Source organism: Dasypus novemcinctus, chromosome 14 (assembly GCF_030445035.2).
Source record: "Dasypus novemcinctus isolate mDasNov1 chromosome 14, mDasNov1.1.hap2, whole genome shotgun sequence".
Lineage (NCBI taxonomy): Eukaryota > Metazoa > Chordata > Mammalia > Cingulata > Dasypodidae > Dasypus > Dasypus novemcinctus.
The window spans coordinates 108,696,940-108,710,431 of record NC_080686.1 but is presented as its reverse complement, the minus strand read 5'-3'; the positions used below and the strand labels follow the sequence as shown (position 1 = coordinate 108,710,431).

Genomic DNA, 13,492 nt, shown 5'->3' with positions numbered 1-13,492 from the left:
ATTGAATGTTTGTGGCAACCCTGAGTTGAGCAAGTCTATTGTGCTGTTTTTTCCAACACCACGCACTCAGTTTGTGTCTCTGCATTGCATTTTTTTTTTAAGATTTATTTATTTTTCTCCTCTTCCCCCCTCCCCCGCCCCAGTGGTCTGTTCTCTGTGTTCATTTGCTGCATGTTCTTTTTGTCTGCTTCTGTTGTCAGCAGCACGGGAATCTGTGTTTCTTTTTGTTGCATCATCTTGTTGTGTCAGCTCTCCGTGTGTGCGGCACCATTCCTGGGCAGGCTGAACTTTCTTTCACACTGGAACTCTCCTTACGGGGCGCACTCCTTGCGCGTGGGGCTCTCCTATGGGGGGGACACCCCTGCGTGGCAGGACACTCCTTGCACGCATCAGCACTGCACGTGGGCCAGCTCCACACGGGTCAAGGAGGCCGGTGGTTTGAACCGCGGACCTCCCATGTGGTAGGCGGACGCCCTATCCACTAGGCCAAGTCCGCTTCCCTCTGCATTGCATTTTAATAAAGGCATAAACATGTTTTTTTTAGCCATAATGCTATTGCAAATTTAATAGACTATTGTATAGTGTAAACGTAACTCATATATATTGAGAAACCAAAAAATGTCTGTGACTAACTTCATTGTGATATTCTCTTTATTACTGTGGTCTGGAACTGAACCTGCACTGTCTCCAAGGTATGCCTGTACTCTATAGTAGGACCTAAAGCAGGTAAGCCTTTGCCCCGGGCTGTTTGACTTAATTATTTCTTAGGCTGCTTTAGTCCTCCCAAGCTGCTTTTGCCTGGAGGCCAAATTTTTGCAGGGGCAAGCCCAAGAGTAGTTGACTAGGTCAGTCTTTCCCAGCCAGAGCAAGGCCAGGGAGCCTTCCTGAGCGTGCAGGCTGGCCTCGGTGAGCGTGCAGGCTGGGGCCTCGGTGAGCGTGGAGGCTGGGCCACGGTGAGCGTGCAGGCTGGGCCACGGTGAGCGTGGAGGCTGGGCCTCGGTGAGCGTGGAGGCTGGGCCATGGTGAGCGTGCAGGCTGGGCCTCGGTGAGCGTGCAGTCTGGGCCACGGTGAGCGTGCAGGCTGGGCCACGGTGAGCGTGCAGGCTGGGGCCTCGGTGAGCGTGGAGGCTGGGCCACGGTGAGCGTGCAGGCTGGGCCACGGTGAGCGTGGAGGCTGGGCCTCGGTGAGCGTGGAGGCTGGGCCATGGTGAGCGTGCAGGCTGGGCCTCGGTGAGCGTGCAGGCTGGGCCACGGTGAGCGTGCAGGCTGGGCCACGGGGAGCGTGCAGGCTGGGCCTCGGTGAGCGTGGAGGCTGGGCCTCGGTGAGCGTGGAGGCTGGGCCTCGGTGAGCGTGGAGGCTGGGCCATGGTGAGCGTGCAGGCTGGGCCATGGTGAGCGTGGAGGCTGGGCCTCGGTGAGCGTGGAGGCTGGGCCATGGTGAGCGTGCAGGCTGGGCCTCGGTGAGCGTGGAGGCTGGGCCACGGTGAGCGTGGGGGCTGGGCCACGGTGAGCGTGGGGGCTGGGCCTCGGTGAGCGTGGGGGCTGGGCCTCGGTGAGCGTGCAGGCTGGGGCCTCGGTGAGCGTGCAGGCTGGGCCACGGTGAGCGTGCAGGCTGGGCCACGGTGAGCGTGCAGGCTGGGCCTCGGTGAGTGTGGAGGCTGGGCCACGGTGAGCGTGCAGGCTGGGCCTCGGTGAGCGTGCTGGCTGGGCCTCGGTGAGCGTGGAGGCTGGACCTCGGTGAGCGTGCTGGCTGGGCCTCGGTGAGCGTGGAGGCTGGACCTCGGTGAGTGTGCAGGCTGGGTCACGGTGAGTGTGCAGGCTGGGCCTCGGTGAGCGTGCAGGCTGGGTCACGGTGAGCGTGCAGGCTGGGCCTCGGTGAGCGTGCAGGCTCAGGCCACACTGGGGAGGGGGAGGGCGGGGCCAGCAGTGGTGCCAGGAGCTGCTCCTGTGGCTTTTGAAGCTGCATTTTCTCGCTTCGGCACTTGCCCGGGTGCTGCAGCCTTTCACCTGTTTTCCCGTTTTGAGGAAGGGCACCATCTCTACGAATCCTCTGCCCTTTCGGTCTGAGGTGGGTTGGAACAATGGCCGCCCCAGAGCTGGCCCTCAGCCGTCTGAAGTCGCTGGTCAAGAGCAGCAGCATGATGAGCCATCAGCCACCTTCCCCAGTGCCCCAGCCGGCTGTACCGGGCGCCGCTGCAGGGTGGGGGCACACACCCTCTTCCTCCCTGAATGCAGCGCCGCGTTCCTCTAGCCTCGGCTCCTGCCGGCACAGCAGTTGCTTGGGTGAGGGCCTGACTCCTGGGGCTTCTGACTCCTTCCTCCCTCTTCCCTCCCTCCTGCTTTCTTATCTCCCAGTATTGGTGGTGAGAAACCAGTGGGTTTTTTCCCTTGTTTACCTATTGACTTGGTGGTTCCACTTGTAGACTTCTTTTGCTCTGAGGGTTTGAGATCGCCCAGCAGGCAGTGCTGGGGTGCGTCTGCCCTGGTTCTCCTTGGCGTTCTGCAGGTCCTTTCATCTGGAGGTGCCACTTTCAGCTCGGGGAACTTTCTCTGCTTAGTCCCCTCCTTCTTTGCTCTGCTGCCAACTTCCTTCCTGCCAACACCTGTTGCGCAGCTCTCACACTTCCTCAATCTGCCGCTTTCCTCTCATCTTTTCTCTCATATTCCCCACCTCATTTTCTTCGGCTCTGCACTCTGAGACAGTTCCTTTACTTCGTCAGCCAGCACTGGCTGGGCCTTTGGCTTTAACCATTGGGTTATCTAGCTCACCCACTGCATTTAATGCAGCAACCTTTTTCTTTTTTTAAGGAATCAGAGTCTTGGGATTGAAACTGGGACCTTTCAATCCCATGGGAATGTGGGAAGCCGGCGCTCAGACACTGAGCCACATCAGCTCCCCTGAACTGGTTTGTTTATTTTGCTTGTTGTTTGTTTTCGTTTTTTCAGGAGGCACTGGGAACTGAACCTGGGACCTCCCCTATGGGAGGCATGTGCTCAATCGCTTGAGCCACATCTGCTCCCAGCAACCAATTTTTAACATAAGAAGTCTTCCTTCTTTTCAGAATATTTCTTTTCCATGGTAACTAGTCTTTTTTTTTCCAATTTTTACATTTTGTATTGTGGTAAATTTTACATAAAACCATTTGAACCCTTCTAACTGGACAATGCCGTGATATTAAATACGTTGACAATGTTGTGTAACTTTCACCACTATGTATTTCCAGAATATTTTCATCATCCCATTCAGAAGCTCTGTGCCCATTAAGCAATCACCTCCCCATTTTCCCTCCCGCAGCCCCTGTGGTTGCTGCTCTACCTTCTGCTGTGGGAGCTGGCCTGCTCTAGACCGCTCACACGCTGTTTTCCCTTTTGTGCCTGACTTCTTATACTGAGCATATGCTCTCAAGGTTGTCGCACATGTCAGAACCTCATTCTCTTTTATGGCTGGACAGTAATTAAGTTCATAGACCATATTCTCTCGCATCCTCTGATGGGCCTTTGTGGTGGTGGGAATAGGGCTGTGATGGATACTGGTGCAGAAGTATCTGAGTCCCCGTTTTCAGTTCGTTTGGGTAGACATCTAGAGGTAGGAGGGCCAGATCATTTGTGATTAGCTTTCTGCTGAGGAACCCAGCAGCTGCACCTTCTCACCTTCCCACCAGCAGTGAGCCAGGGCTCCAACTCCTACGAATCCTGGCCAATACTTGTTTTCTGTTTTTCTAATAGCCATCCAGTAGGTGTGAAGTGTATCTTGTTGTGGTATTAATTTGCATTTCTAGAATGGCTAATGATGTGGAATATCTTTTCATGTGCTTGTTGCCGTTTGTATGTCTTCTTTACAGAAGTGTTTGTTCTGGAAGGCCTTAGCCTATCTAGAAACTGGGCTGTCTTTTTGTTGTTGAGTTGTAGGAATTCCTTATATATTCTGGATGTTCAGCTCTTATCAGACATGATTTCCAAATATTTTCTCCCATTCTGTGGATTGTCTTTTCACTTTATTATTTTTTTATTTTTTATTATTTTAAAGATTTATTTATTTATTTCTCTCCCCTCTCCCCCTCACCCCGGTTGTCTGTTCTCTGTGTCTATTTGCTGCGTCTTGTTTCTTTGTCCGCTTCTGTTGTTGTCAGCGGCACAGGAATCTGTATCTCTTTTTGTTGCATCATCTTTCTGTGTCAGCTCTCCGTGTGGGTGGTGCCATTCCTGGGCAGGCTGCACTTTCTTTTGCGCTGGGCGGCTCTCCTTACAGGGCGCACTCCTTGCGCGTGGGGCTCCCCAACACGGGGGACACCCCTGTGTGGCACGGCACTCCTTGCGTGCATCAGCACTGCGCATGGGCCAGCTCCACACGGGTCAGGGAGGCCGGGGGTTTGAACTGGGGACCTCCCATGTGGTAGACGGACGCCCTAACCACTGGGCCAAGTCCGTTTCCCTTTTCACTTTCTTTACACCATACTTTCTGCACAAAAGTTTTACAGTTTGATGGTGTCTACTTTATCTACTTTTGTTGTTCTTATCAACTAAGAAAAACCCTGAAGGTTTCCCCTATGCTTTCTTCTAAGAGTTTTATGGGTCTAACAATCTACTTAGGCTGTGATCCTGAGTTATTCTGTAGGTGGTGAGAGGTGAGGTGGGCCCGCCTTCTGCACGTGGCCAGTGGCCGTCCTGTTGCTCCAGCACCACTTGCTGAAGGGATTCTTCTTTCCTCACTGAGTAGACTTGGCACCCTGGTCCTCACTGGCCATGGGGTGTGGGTTTACCTCTGGACCCTCCACTCTGTTCCATCGTTTATCCTCATGGCAGGACCACACCGTTCCAATTACAGAAGCTTTGAGGTAAGTTTTGAAACTGTGGCGTGGAGTCCTCCATTGACATCATTCTCAAGATTGTTTTGGCTGTTCAGGTGCTATATTAGTCAGCCAAAGGGGTACTGATGCAAAAGACCAGAAATTGGTTGTTTTTTATAAGGGTATTGATTTGGTTGTTTTTTATAAGGGTAGGTGCTTACAGATACCAGGCCATAAAGCATAAGTTACTTCCCTCACCAAAGTCTATTTTCACGTGTTGGAGCAAATGGCTGCCAGTGGGCTGCAAGGGTTCAGGCTTCCTGGGTTCTTGCCTTCCAGGGTCTTGCTTTTCTCTGGGTACAAAGTTCTTTTCTTCCCAGGGCTGGCTTCTCTTTCCTCTGTGTGCCTACTTCCCAGGGCTCCTGCTTAAGACTTCAGCATCAAACTCCAACATCAAGAACCCCCGATGCTGTCCTTTGCCCTGTCTTTTATCTGTGAGTGCCCGCCCACTAAGGGGCGGGGCCTCAACACCCTACTGGCACTGAATCCAATATAATCTCGTATGCCCAGAGGAAAAAATCAGTTTACAAACATAATCCAATATTTCTATTTGGAATTCATCAATAATATCAAAACTACTACAGGTGCCTTGAAATTCCACGCAGATTTGAGGATCAGCTTTTCCGTTTCTGTAAAAAAGGCAGTTGGGGTTTTTTTCGCTTAAGAATTTTATTTCAAAATAAAGGACCATTGCAAAGTTAATACAAACCCTATACGGAGAACTCCAACATGCCCCCAAATACCGAGATTTAACGTTTTGTCTCATTTGCCGTATTATTCTGTCTACATCTATCATTCATCTGTATCTATCTTTCTATCTATCTATCATCTATCCACTTGTCATCTATCTAGTTTTTAAGTCTCTATTTTCTGAACATTTGAGAGCAGGCTGAAGACAGCATTCTCCTAAAATGCATGATACTTCCATGCACATTTCCTATAGACAAGGTTATTCACTCAAATAGCCCTTAAGTGCAGTTACAAGTTCAAGAGATGTGACATTGCTATAAAGCTTATAGTCTGTACTCCAACTTTTTCATTATCCCATTAATGACCTTTTAAACATTTTACCTCCATTATTAGTTCCTGTCCAGAATCATGTACTGCATTTAGTTATTACTGTCTCTCTTAGTTGTTTAGTATAATTGTTAATTGTAGAAACATATATAGAACACAAATCCTTCCATCCAACCCATCCCAGGCATACCATTCAGTGGGATTAATTGCTTACCACCCTCCATTACTACAGCTTTTCCTTTGCCCCAAACAAAAATGCTAACCATTAAGCATTCACATCCCACTGCCCCTGCCCCTGCCCCTGCCCCGGTAACCTGAACTCTACTTTGTCTCTGTAAATTGCATATTCTCTGATATTTCCTTTATGATTACCATGGGGCTTAAATTTAACATCCTAAATCTATAACATTCTTATTTGGTTTGTTACCAGTTTACCTTCAATAGCTATATATAAACTATGTTCCTGTACCCTCCATCACTTCCATGTAATTTTTGTCATTAATTGTGCATTTATATATAATGAGTCTAAAATTATTGATTTATTATTACATTTTGTGCATTTGCCTTTTAGATCCTATAGGAAGTGAAAAATAGACTTTAATTTCCACTGCTCTGAGCAATGTCTGTCCTTATGCCAGTACGACAATGTTTTAGTTACTGTAGTATTACAGTAAATTTTAAAATTGGGTGGTGGGAGTCCTCCAAATTTGTTCTTCCATTTTAAGATTGTTTTGAGTGTTCTAAATCCCTTGAATTCCCATATGAATTTTAGGACCAGTTTGTCCATTTCTGCAAAAAAAAAAAAAAAAAGGAAGCTGGAATTTTGGTAGGGATTGCATTCAATCTGTAGATCAATTTGTGGGGTATTGCCCTCGTAACAAGATTAAGTCTTCTGATTCATCATTATGGGATGTCTTTCAATTTCTTTAGGGTCTTTTTTTTTTTTTTAAAGATTTATTTATTTACCTCTTTCTCCCCCTTTCTTCCATTGTCTGCTCTCTCTGTGCATTCACTTTGTGTTCTTCCGTGTCTGCTTGTATTCTCATTGGGCAGCTCCAGGAACCGATCCTGGGACCTTCCAGAGTGGGAAAGAGGCGATCATTCTCTTGCACCACATCAGCTCCCTGTTCTGCTACATCTTCTTGTGGTTTCTCCTCTGTGTCTCTTGTTGTGTCAACTTACTGTGCCAGTTCTCCATGTCAGTTGGCACTCCCACGTGGGCTGGCACTCTGTGTGGGCCAGCTCAACACACAGGCCAGCTGGCCTTCACCAGGAGGCCCTGGGCATCGAACCCTGGACCTCCTGAGTGGTAGACTGGAGCCCAACTGCTTGAGCCACATCCATTTCCCGTATTTCTTTAGGTCTTTAATTTTTCTCAAGAGTGTTTCACAGTTTTCAGGGTACCTGTCTTGCTCTTCTTTGGCTAAATTGATCCCTAAGTGTTTTACTCCTTTTTTAGACTATTTTAGATGGAATTTTTTGCTTAATTTCTTGTTAAGATGGTTCATTGTTAGTGTATAGAAATATAACTGATTTTCTTCTTAATTTTAACCTTTTATTTTGAAATTATTTCAAACTTAAGAGGACAGTTGCAAAAGTAATACAAACTTCATTCAAAAAGCACTGCAATATATGCTCACCATCTCACCCCAGATACCCAGACACATTAATTTTAACATTTTGCCACCTTTGCCATGGCTGTGTATCATCTTCTAAATATCTGAGAGCAAGTTGTACACATCGTGCTCCTTGAACACCGTGCTCCTTGAACACATAGTACTTCCATGTACGTTTCCTAAGAAGAAAGAAATTCACTTATATAATCACCTTAAGTACAGTTATTAAGTTGAAGAAATTTACTGTAGATATAAAGCTTGCCTTCTATTTTCCACTTTCTTCTTATCTCAATAATGTCCTTTGAGTCCTTTCTCCTCCATTCTTAGATCTCGTCCAGTATTATGTATTGCATCTAATTATCATCTTTAGTGCTTTTTTAAAAAAATTATGAAAACATATATATAAGTCATCCCATCCCACCCCCTCCCAAGCATACCATTCGAGTGGATTAATCACATTCAAGGTGCTGCAGTACCCCTACCACGTTCCTTTACTAGAACTTTCCCTTTACTCCAAACAGAAACCCTCCGCTCATTCTGCATTAACTCCTCACTCTCCCTGCCCCCACCCCAGTAGCCCGTGCTCTCCTTTCTGTCTTTAGGAGCTTGTGTGTTCTCTGATTGTGTGTGTGGTTGCCAGGGGCTTAAATTTAACATCCTGAATCTATAACCATCTTCTTTGCTTTGATACCAACTTTACTTCAACAGCACATACAAACTATGTTCCTGTACCGCTCTGTCCCCCACTTTTGCATAGTTCTTGTCACAGATTAAATATTTATACATTTTGAGTCCAAGCCATTACATTTTATGCATTTACCTTTTACATTCTGTAGGAAGTAAAAAGTGGAATTACAAATAAAAAATACAGTAGCACTGGTCTTTATGTATACCCACATCATTATTGTTATTGGAGACCTTTGTTTCTTCATGTGGTTTTGGTCTATTGTCCAGTGTCCTTTCTTTTCAACCTGCAGAACTCCTAGCATCTCTGTGGGCTGGTCTAGGGGTGGTGAGTACCCTCAGCTCTTGTTTATCTGGGAATGTCCTAATCCTTCCCTCATTTTAAAAAGACACTTTTGCTGGATACAGAATTCTTGGTTGGCAATGTTTTGCTGTCAGCCCTTTAAATACGTCATCCTCTGCCTTCTTGCCTCCTTGGTTTCTGATGAGAAATTGGCACTTAATCTTATTGGGGCTGCCTTGCGTGTGAAACGTTGCATCTCTCTCATGGCTTCCAGAATTCTCTTCCTATCTTTGTCATTTGATAGTTTGATTATAGTAAGTAATGGTTTGGGTCTGTTTGGGTTGACACTGTTTGGGGTTTGTTCAGTATCTTGGTTGTGTATATTCATGCCTTTTTTTTAATTGGTGAAGTTTTCATTCATTATTTCTTTGACTATTCCCTCTGTTCCTTGCTTTATTCTCCGTCAGGGACTCCCACAGCACATATACTGGTACACTTGATAGTATTCCATGGGTTCCATTCACTTTTCTTCATTCCTTCTAACTTCTCTTCCTCAGACTGGGTGATGTCAGTGGTCTCATCTGATGTTCTCTGTTGCTTCCTTCTGCCTGCCCTAACTTGCTGTTGAACTCCTCTAGGGAACTTTTAATTTCTGTTATTGTATTCTTCGTCTCTGCTTGGTTCCTTTCTATAATTTCTCTTTATTGATATTCTCTGTGTTCATCTGTTATTTTTCTAATGTCTTTTAGTTCTTTGTGTTTTCCTTTTGCTCTTTAAGCATATTTAGGACCATTTCTATCAAGTCTTGCCTGGAATGTCCCAGTTTGGGTTCTCCTCAGTGACGGTTTCTACTGCTTTAGTTTTTTCTCCTTTGCCTGGGCCATGGTTTCCTGTTTCTTTGTATGTCTTGTAAACTTTTGTTGAAACCTGGACATTTTAATATTTTAATGTATTATTGCTGGAAGTTAAATTCTTGAGTTGCCTGTTCTTTAAGTTTATATCAGCTAGTTATGACAGAGCTTTTCTTGAATGCCAGAAGCTAACCAAGAAAATAAAGAAGAGGGGGAACAACCTTCCCCAGCCTTTGTAGATTAGTCTGTGCTGGTGGGCTACTTTAGAACTTAGATATACAATGAGTTTAGAGAGTAGCCCAAGGCAAAAGCAGGGGGCTTTCTCCACACACACCTCCTGTTTTGGGCACGCACATGTGGCCCCAGGAGTCCTCCCATTTGCACAGACACGAATGACCCCTTCTCTCTAAGAAACAGCATTTCCCTACAGTCCTGGGCACTGCACTGCACGTCCCACAGCCTGGAGTCCCCTGTCCCAGGCAGCTGGACATTCTCCTCTGCAACACTGTGGGGAGCACAGAGCTGCCTCTACACGCACGGCCCGTTCTGGGAGCACCTGGGACAGTGTCCTCGTTCAGTCCCTCTGCTGCCCCACTCGGACTGGGCCAGACACATGTTCCCGGTATGTGCAGGACAGTTACCCCGTTTCTTCTGGAACTGGGACCGGGGATCTGCTTGGGGAATGCGGCCAGGTCACCGCGAAATCCAGCTTAACTTGCCTCTTTCTTGATTCGGTGCTCACCCAGTTACTGTATTCCTTTAACTGTTTTCTGGAGCTTTGGGAAAGATGTTTCTGCCAGTTCTTGTTGTTCAAGGTTTCTGTGGGGGACACACCCTGCAGTGTCGCTGTCATCTTGATGGGGTGGCGCTAAGCATGAGCTCACCAGCAGGGAGTTGAGAGGCGTGGCTGGGTAGCACTGCCATCTCCACAAGCTCCTGAACATGGGATGCCTTTCCACGTTATCTGTCTCTTACCTCTTTGTGGGAACACTAATTGAGGGTTTCTGGAAGCGCTGCTCGGGTGTTTGAAGGCTGCATGTCCACAGTCACCTGGGGCCTTTCCACCTCGGTCGGCGCGGGGAGCCATCTTGGTCCTCCCAGCCAGAAGCTTCCTGGGCAGCCTAGGTGTGAGGAAGGAGCTGCTGGGTCAGGGTCTCGCTTCAGACGCCTGGGCCCCCGTGGTGCCGAGGGTGGAGTGGGGGGAGTCAGGCCTGGTGTGGGGAGGGTCAGACCCCTGGGTGTGTGGGGAGGGTCAGCCCCCCTGGGTGTGTGGGGAGGGTCAGGCCCCCTGGGTGTGTGTGGGGGGTCAGCCCCCCTGGGTATGTGGGTAGGGGGGGTCAGCCCCCCTGGTGTGCCGCGAGTGTCAGTCCCCCTGGGTGTGTGTGTGGGGGGGTCAGGTCCCCCTGGGGTGTGTGTGGGGAGGGTCAGCCCCCCTGGGTGTGTGGGTGGGGGGGTCAGGTCCCCCTGGGGTGTGCGTGGGGAGGGTCAGCCGCCCTGGGGTGTATGGGGAGGGTCAGGCCCCCCTGGGTGTGTGGGTGGGGGGGTCAGCCGCCCTGGGGTGTGTGGGAGGGTCAGCCCCCCTGGGTGTGTGTGGGGAGGGTCAGCTGCCCTGGGGTGTATGGGGAGGGTCAGGTCCCCCTGGGTGTGTGTGGGGAGGGTCAGCCGCCCTGGGGTGTATGGGGAGGGTCAGTCCCCCTGGGTGTGTGGGGAGGGTCAGCCCCCCTGGGTGTGTGTGGGGGTCAGGCCCTGCTGGGGGGGTCAGGCCCCCTGGGGTGTGTGGGGAGGGTCAGGCCCCCCTGGGTGTGTGGGTGGGGGGGTCAGCCGCCCTGGGGTGTGTGGGAGGTCAGCCCCCCTAGGTGTATGTGTGTGGGGGGTCAGCCGCCCTGGGGTGTGGGAGACTCAGCCCTCCCTAAGTGTGTGTGTGGAGGGTCGCGTATGCCTCCCTGCCACCACCTCTGGCCCCATCAAGGTGCTCATGACCGCTGCTAGGTCTCCCCCAGACCCTGAACCCCAAGCGCGGGCAAGAGCGGTGCTGCGTGCGGGAGGCCGGCCTGACCAGCCCACCCCACAGGTGGAGCGCGTGTCGCACGCGCTGCTGCAGGAGCAGTACGAGCTGCACCGCCAGCGGATGGAGCAGCGCTGCGCGCGGCGCCCCGTGGAGCAGGTCCTGTACCACGGCACCACGGCCTCCGCCGTGCCGGACATCTGCGCGCACGGCTTCAACCGCAGCTACTGCGGCCGCAATGGTGAGGCCCAGCCCCGGGGGGTGGGGGGCTCGGGGCCCTGGCCCACCCTGACCTCTGCTCCCCGCAGGCGCGCTCTACGGGCAAGGCGTGTACTTCGCCAGGCGCGCCTCCCTGTCGGTGCAGGACCGCTACTCGCCCCCCGACGCCGGCGGCCTCAAGGCGGTGTTCGTGGCGCGGGTGCTGACCGGCGACTACGGACTGGGCTGCCGCGGGCTGCGGGCGCCCCCGCTGCGGGACTCCGGCGGCAGCCCCCTGCGCTTCGACAGCGTCGTGGACTGCCTCCGCCAGCCCAGCATCTTCGTCATCTTCCACGACACCCAGGCGCTGCCCACTCACCTCGTCACCTGCCAGAACATGCCCGGGGACCCCTCCCCAGCCTCCTGACCCAGACCGCCTCCGTGGCCCGGTGGCCCCGCCCGCTCCCCGCCTTCCCCGCCCGCAACGCGGCCTGGCTGTCGGCTCCCCGCTCCCGGCTCCCGCCTCCCGCTGCGGCGCGGGCCGGGCCGGACCACCAGGGGTCAGCAGAGCCCCTGCGGAGGGCGGGGGCGGGGCCCTGCCCGGGGCCCACCCGCACGAGCGGCTCTGGTTTGAATAAACGTGTTGGAGAAACCTGGCGCAGGGCCTGGGGGACTCCGGGGCGGACGGCCGCGCCGAGCGCTCACTCGCGCGCCCCCTCGCCGCCTCCGTGTCACGCACGCTCCACCCGACCACGTCTCCGGGCCGCCCTGAGCGCGCCGTGGTGGGTGTGCGCACGGCGCTGCCCGGCCCCGCAGCGTGCGCGGCGCGGCGTGGCCCCGCGTGCCCCCCAACCGCCACACGCCCGGCGCCCCCGCCTTCGTCGCCGGGGCCCGCGCGGCGCCCGCCTGGCCCGGGGCGGGGCTCTGGGCTGGCCCCGCCTGCGCCGTCCCAGCGCCGTCCCCGCGGCTCGCCCCGGCCCTAGCGTTCCAGCAACGGCGGCCGAGCGGAGCCCCCAGGCACGTAGGGCCGGGCCCCGGGCTGGGGGGAGCAGCGGGGAGGGGCGCCCTCCGGCCCAGGCGTCCTGGAACTCGAGGCTGCGGCCGAGGCACGCAGCAGCACCCCGAGGGCCGAGACTGCGGAACTGGCCGGGCGCGGCCGGGGCGTGGGCAGGAAGGCTGCTGGGGGGCGCGGCGGGACGCGGCAGGGGCGGGCAGGGGTGGCCCCACCCGGGGTCCGAGGCCCCTGACGTCCTTGCCCGAGGACGGGGGCACAGAGGCCACATTGTGCCCGGCGCCAGCCCACCCCGCCCGGACAGAGCCCCATTCACCTCGGCACGCCAGCGCCCGGGACGGGGGCCCTGCCCTGGGAGCGTGCATGCGCGCTCGGGCGGCCGCGCGGGGTGGGCTGTGCGAGCCGCGGCCCCGGCTCCCCCGCGCCGCAGCCGGGCTCCCGCGTCCCACGCCGCTGCGGCGGCGGCTGCAGCTCCTGCTATTTATAGGCTGCGGAGCCCGAGGTGGGACTCGCGGGCGGGGAGGGCGGTGGGGGGTCCCGGAGGCCGTGAGACCGCCTGGAGGCGGAGCGCCAGCAGCTGGGACTGGAGTCCTTTCTCTGAGGACCAGGCAGGGAGGGCGGTGGGCCAGGCTTGGGGTGCGGGTGGAGGGTGCCTTTCCCCCACCAGGCAGGGTCCTCGTGAGGGGGCGATCGAGGGCCGGGGGCGTCGGCGGCTGAGTGGTCAGAGGGAGGGGCGGGCAGGGCCAGAGGGGGTGGCCCGGTGCCTGGGGAGAGGCTGGGGGCTGGGGGTCCCGCTGGAGGGCAGGCAGCGTGTGGGTGTCGCCCGTGGGCGGCGGGGAAGGCTAGGGCGGGGAGGGAGAGGGCGCTCGGTCGGTCCGTCGGTGGTCGAGGCGGGTCCGTGGGCGAGGCGGGAGTGGGTGTCTGCCCAGGTGATAGAGAGAGGGGGTGGGGGCGGTGTGCGTGTCTGCTCCCCTCACAG

General features: G+C 53.8%; 2 protein-coding genes across 6 annotated transcripts in view; both read left to right on the top strand.

The window, feature by feature from the left end:
- Positions 1-12,158, top strand: part of PARP10 (poly(ADP-ribose) polymerase family member 10) — a 40,670-nt gene extending 28,512 nt beyond the window's left edge. For 3 of the 4 annotated variants that reach the window (XM_058276166.2, XM_058276167.1, XM_071208082.1), the window contains 2 exons: positions 11,370-11,544; positions 11,612-12,158. In XM_058276166.2, coding sequence (XP_058132149.1) covers positions 11,370-11,544; positions 11,612-11,928 — 492 coding nt within the window. In that variant the 3' untranslated portion in view covers positions 11,929-12,158. Of the gene's footprint in view, positions 1-11,369; positions 11,545-11,611 lie in introns of those variants that run through there. The other variant, XR_011645731.1, reaches the window with a different exon arrangement.
- A 299-nt stretch (positions 12,159-12,457) lies between these two features.
- Positions 12,458-13,492, top strand: part of PLEC (plectin) — a 51,703-nt gene continuing 50,668 nt past the window's right edge. For both annotated transcript variants that reach the window (XM_058276151.2, XM_058276150.2), the window contains exon 1: positions 12,458-12,518. The gene's annotated coding sequence lies outside the window, so the exon portion shown is untranslated. The remainder of the gene's footprint in view (positions 12,519-13,492) is intronic.